We start from the raw sequence: 5357 nt of genomic DNA on the forward strand, positions 1-5357 counted from the left end.
GGGCGACCTGCGCTTGGAGTGCCTGCAGCCTCTTTGCTACCCAGCTCATCCTACCTGCACTGCCATGGTGAGACAATTCCGGCTACCCCAGCTTATAGGGAAAAATATAATTTTGTCTTGTGTAACTAAGGTGTACCCATATATGTTTAATGTGTTGTAATCACTCCTTTTGAACCTCCTGCCCCAAATTGCTTTGTTTTCCCCACAATAAACCTTGCTGTTGTTAGAAATTTAGTAAGCACTGAGCGAGTTATTCACTCAAAAAAGTCAGGACATAAGCTCCTGTATCCTCTGTGTGAGGCGATACCCGTGTGGATCTCTCAGCAAATCCTGATAAGTTAATACACTCCAATAAGGAGATATAATAGGTCACGGATCGTGACAACTCTTATTTTTCACAAAATGACAAAACAGAGGGCAAGAAAATGTTTTTCCTCTGCCTCCCATTTGTATAGTAATTTAAAGCTACAAGAAGCAAATATAAAGTGTTCTCAGGTGAGAAAATTTCTATTAATTTTGCTGCTTTACATAACAGACTGAATCAAATACAACACAATAACAAATCCACTCATAACACTGAAGGTTGTATTTTTGGTGAAACATCAACCAGTTGTCTGGTACTTCCTAGACTTCTGATATTCCTGCAGTTCTAGTCAGTAGTGTGCTAACATGACTAAGCATCTGCTCTTAGCATTTTCAGTGTAGGTACCCAGTAAGGCATCCTATTTCACCATTCAGGCTAGCAACAAGGACCAAGGTTGGTCTTTGTGCACCACCCCATTCGCAAGATCTTGGGTAGATAATGTCAGAGTTAGAAACACATCAACACTTCTCTAGGCTATCAATGTCAAGTTTCTCATTTTTTGAACCAAGGGCACATATAAGCCTGCTTTAAAGTTAACTGTATGCAAAGCAGCAATTTCAGCCCCATTCTGATAAATGAGTCTCAGGACTTGCAGAAGACACCCAGCAATTGCAAGCACAAGCTTCAACCAGTGCTTCCCAGCCCCACCCTTACATCTGAAAAACCAACTACACCACAGAATAACAAAAGGGAATCTAACACTCCCTCCATCCTCTCTCCCTCCCATTTCCCACCAAGGTAGTTCTTTTTAATCTTCTGGCACAATAAGAAGCATGTGAACAATCATTCAAAGAAAACAGCTGAAATTTATCATAAAGTGAAAATAGAGGAAACTCCTTTTTTTGCACATAGGACAGGTAAGGAATGACATCCAACTAAGGAACAAAACAAACCAGCCTCAACTGTATTTAATGGAGCCATGCCCTTCCTGTTATTAGCTGCTGCAGCAATGGGAAATTAAGCATAAAAGGCTGTATCTGATCACAAAACAATTAACTTAATTACTTCCTTTTTTTTGTTTGTTTTTAAATGAATCCTCCACATTCTGAACATAAAACTGTCATGCTCATAACCTGTTATGAAAACTGTGAAAAGAGAAACATTTTAGGTGTTTTCCAAAGAGAATTGCCTTCCTAATTTAAGCACACACTGAGTGGGTCAAACATCAATGCACAGGGAAAATAAATACTGAAGTTATTTTAACATATGCCAACTACAGCAACAAAGCTCTCCAAAGACCTCCTCAGGTTGGTGTTTGACATGAGAGCGCTTGATGAAAACAATTTTACATAGAAGTGTCATGAGCCTCTTACTCACTACCAATAAGAATATAATTATAATACCACTGTTGATTAAAAAAGTTATCACATATAAAAGCCAACATTACATATTGCCACTCCAGGCAGTCATTTCCCATTGACATCAGTACCCAAAAACAAGTAACCTCTAAAGTTTGCAGCTCTGTCTACTATGCTAAATGATGTTCAAAACAGCTGAAGACAAGTCCTGCCCAAGAGCTCTTAATCTTAAAAAAAAAAAAGCAATTATAAGACAGAATTGGAAATGCACAATTCCATTAACTGTATCACATTGTTACAGCCATGTTCTACTGTATTAATAGATGGCTTTAACAGCTTAATAATAATAATCACAATATTAGTAATAAGTTTTCTGTCACAAGAAGAAAGTATATTAATAGAAAGAAGTTTTATGCCAGAAGGACAAAGTTAATCCACTGGAAAACAGAAATGCTCACTGGTCAATATGATGAATTCACAGCACCTGCTTTTGGCCACTGATGGATATGAAGTCAGTCTTGAAAAATCAAATGCAATTCTGGCTTATTAAAAGCTCCAGAAAATTTTAGTGATATCACCAGAATCAGGATCTTAGCCATAACTTGTTAATCTCTAAAAAAATTAGACTTTTAGAAGGTTGCATGGATTCCTCAAGTCTCACACAACAGAACTTGTGACTGCTAGATTCCTCAAGTTTCTAAGTGGAAGAAGCAAACACACAGTGTCAGTATTCTTACCTAGAAGAGTTCTCATTAATACCATGTAAGTAAAATAATACACATAAAACCATTCAAACATATGTACATCTAAAATATATATTATTGTTACTTATCAACTCCCATAAACTAATATCTTTTTATTAATATTTGACTTGTCCTGAGTATAGCATGAAGCATTCTAACGATCTGGAACTAGAAGCAATATATCATGGAATCTCTACTGTAACCCAAGAAAACCTCAAACTAGTGCCAGATTATAATCCAGCACATAACTAAAGACAATAATCCACATAAATATAATGTAAATTAAGGTTCCAAACAGCATATCCAAGTTAATGGAATTCTTTCTGCTGACTCTCATGACATCTATAACAAAAGTACAGATAGTGGTTTATTATTAAATGTCTTGTAGCAAACACACACCTTTTAGACACAATTCTCAACTTACCTCGAACATTTTTACTACAATTTTCACATAGAAATGAGAAATCCCCAATGACACTCTAAACATTGAAGGCAAGAAAACTAACACAAAAAACAAGAACACCCAGATAAAGAAAATTTTGTCCTTGGCAAGGCCATAGCCTTCTCTATTTTCTTCCATGCTTGCTACTTCAAAATGCCAACCTGCTGCCTTTCTGATAATATGTGCTCATCTGTAGCAGAGAATCCAGCAAGCTTCAGGAGAGAGAGGCAAATAAAAATTACACATTCTAAGAGGAAAAACTACTAGGAGAAGGCTGCTGCACTCTGAAATCTGGTGCCACAGAAGCCCTCAATAATAATGTAAATTCTACCCCTTGTCCCGCCCTAACTCCACCCACTTCTTTTTAATTGATAAGCATTTACTCATCAGATACATACAGGAAGGAAAAAACATTAATCAGTAAGTAAGTAATAATTTATGTTAGGTAATAAGATGCTGCCAATGAGTAAACTTGTCAATGTACCAATAAATTACAACACAAAACCAGGTGTAGTTTTGAGACTGCTTAAAATCTTCTAAAACTCATTTAATACACATGAAGCACTTCTCCAACTGACAGTTGCTCATATTAGTGACTTACTTGTTCAGCCATTCTATTTCATGGTGAAATGACTGCTTAATAAGCATTTAGGGCCCAACTTCCAAGACAGCGATCTACAAGTCCACCGAAGATCCTTCCTTTCATATAATCTCATTAGCATGTTTCTCTAAAGCTGGGGCTGTCCTTTTAAAATATCCCCATGTACTGTTGCTTGGTTTGTGTCGTGGAACAACCCTGGTACACACAAGCTTTATCTCCTTAGAAATTAAAGCAGGCCCAGAGATCCTCTGCAGAAAGTGCACCCAGTCCTCTCCAGTCAGTAACAGAAGTACTTGCGTCAGAGTAGGCTGCACCACCACTAAGTCCTCCCATTTACACAGGCACTGATAAGCAGGCTCTTGACATGTTACAACCTCACGTGATACCACAACATGCTTCGTGTGCCGTGAAATGAGTCAAGTAGCTTTTACATATGCAGATTTACTGCTTAATGCTATCCCTCAGGTCTTTGTAACTACATTGCATCTTCTTTACCTGCTTTACCTTCTCTGCCCTTGCTGACCTCTTTCTGAGCCTTCTACAAGGCCGGTTTGTTTTTCACTAGTTTCTGTCTTTAAGTGCTCTTTCTCTCAATGACAACCTCAAGCCCTTCACTCTTTGTTACACTGCTGCTGCCAGGCACACCATTACCATTACCTGCCTTACCAAAAAGGCTCTAGTTCTAGGCTTCCCTAGGAACAATGTTTCATTCTTTGTAAAACAGCTTTGCTCACCCATTTCTATTTAGCCACCATTCCTTGAATGTTTATTTCTGGTCTCTTCCTCAAGTCACTTGAGGAACTACGAACACATGCTTTATAGGGTGGCATGCAGAAGAGAACTGGATGGGCAGGCATCAATTCTCCAGATTAGTTACCTTCAGTCTTGGTTTCAGGATGCGTATCACCTGAGTACTAAAAACTTTGTGGGTGGGAGGGTGGAGGTAGTTTCTGGGACTGGACTGGAACCAATACAGATCAGTAAAATTAAGTATTGATAGCATACTAGGAAGTAACAGGAAGGTGTGTTCACTCTCTTAATGGATGCCTCAGCAATAAGCCTAAACACAGAACAGGGATTGTTTCTTAAAAGAAGAGAGGGAAAGATGGACTTCTCTATCCTGAGGGGAGAAATAAAGTTTCCTCTCCTGAACAAGGCAGAATTATTTTCCATCCTGCAAGGTCTTATAAATTGTATTGCCTATTTTAAGCTTACAAAGTCATACTCTCCACCACACCAGAAGCACAGACAGATGCTCCAATTCTTCTCTATCGCCTTCTAAAAAAGCAGAGCAAGCAAATTCCTCCATCATAATGAATGATGGGACTGCAGCTCCTTGTCATCTATAATTTTTCCTGGCCAACCACTCAGTCCAAGACATGAGGTTTTCTGGGGGTTGCTGCAACAGCTATCACAGGAATATCCCCTGAAAAAGCAGAACAGGTTTGGAGGGGGAACAAATAAATCTTTGGCAGTCTATTACTTTTTACCCAACATGTCACATTTGCCACACAGCATAAGACAATTACTACACCCATTCCACTCACTTTGCTCCTGTACATGCAGCACTGCAACAACCCACTACAGTGAAAGCATCACCTTGAATTCATGGGGCAGCCTGGGAGCTCCATCCCCTTGCAGGATTGTGCAAGGGGAAGCCATAGGGATGGCATTCCCACATACAGTGAAAGAAGACAAAGAGTTGCTAGTAGCTTCTTTATTGAGGTGTTCAAACTCTATAACCCAAAAGCACCAAAAGATCCATATGGCCAGGTCTCCTTTTATCTTTATTCATTGCTTTATGCACTTTGTACCTCCTGAAATAACGCAAAACATTTCAGTGTTCTTACTGTTCTATTGCAAAACTCTCTGTTCATTTGGACAAAAAAAATCTGGTTTAGAAGAAATG

The 5357-nt window shown here is 38.8% G+C and overlaps 1 protein-coding gene across 1 annotated transcript in view; it reads right to left on the bottom strand.

The window, feature by feature from the left end:
• LOC104398797 (glycerol-3-phosphate acyltransferase 3-like) overlaps positions 1 to 2985 on the bottom strand; it is a 20915-nt gene extending 17930 nt beyond the window's left edge. Inside the window, exon 1 of the mRNA XM_010008950.1 lies at positions 2830 to 2985. Within this exon, the coding sequence (XP_010007252.1) occupies positions 2830 to 2985 (156 nt within the window). The remainder of the gene's footprint in view (positions 1 to 2829) is intronic.
• Between the last annotated feature and the right edge of the window lie 2372 nt (positions 2986 to 5357).

This window comes from Chaetura pelagica, unplaced genomic scaffold (genome assembly GCF_000747805.2).
Source record: "Chaetura pelagica isolate M959 unplaced genomic scaffold, ChaPel_1.0 scaffold221, whole genome shotgun sequence".
NCBI lineage: Eukaryota > Metazoa > Chordata > Aves > Apodiformes > Apodidae > Chaetura > Chaetura pelagica.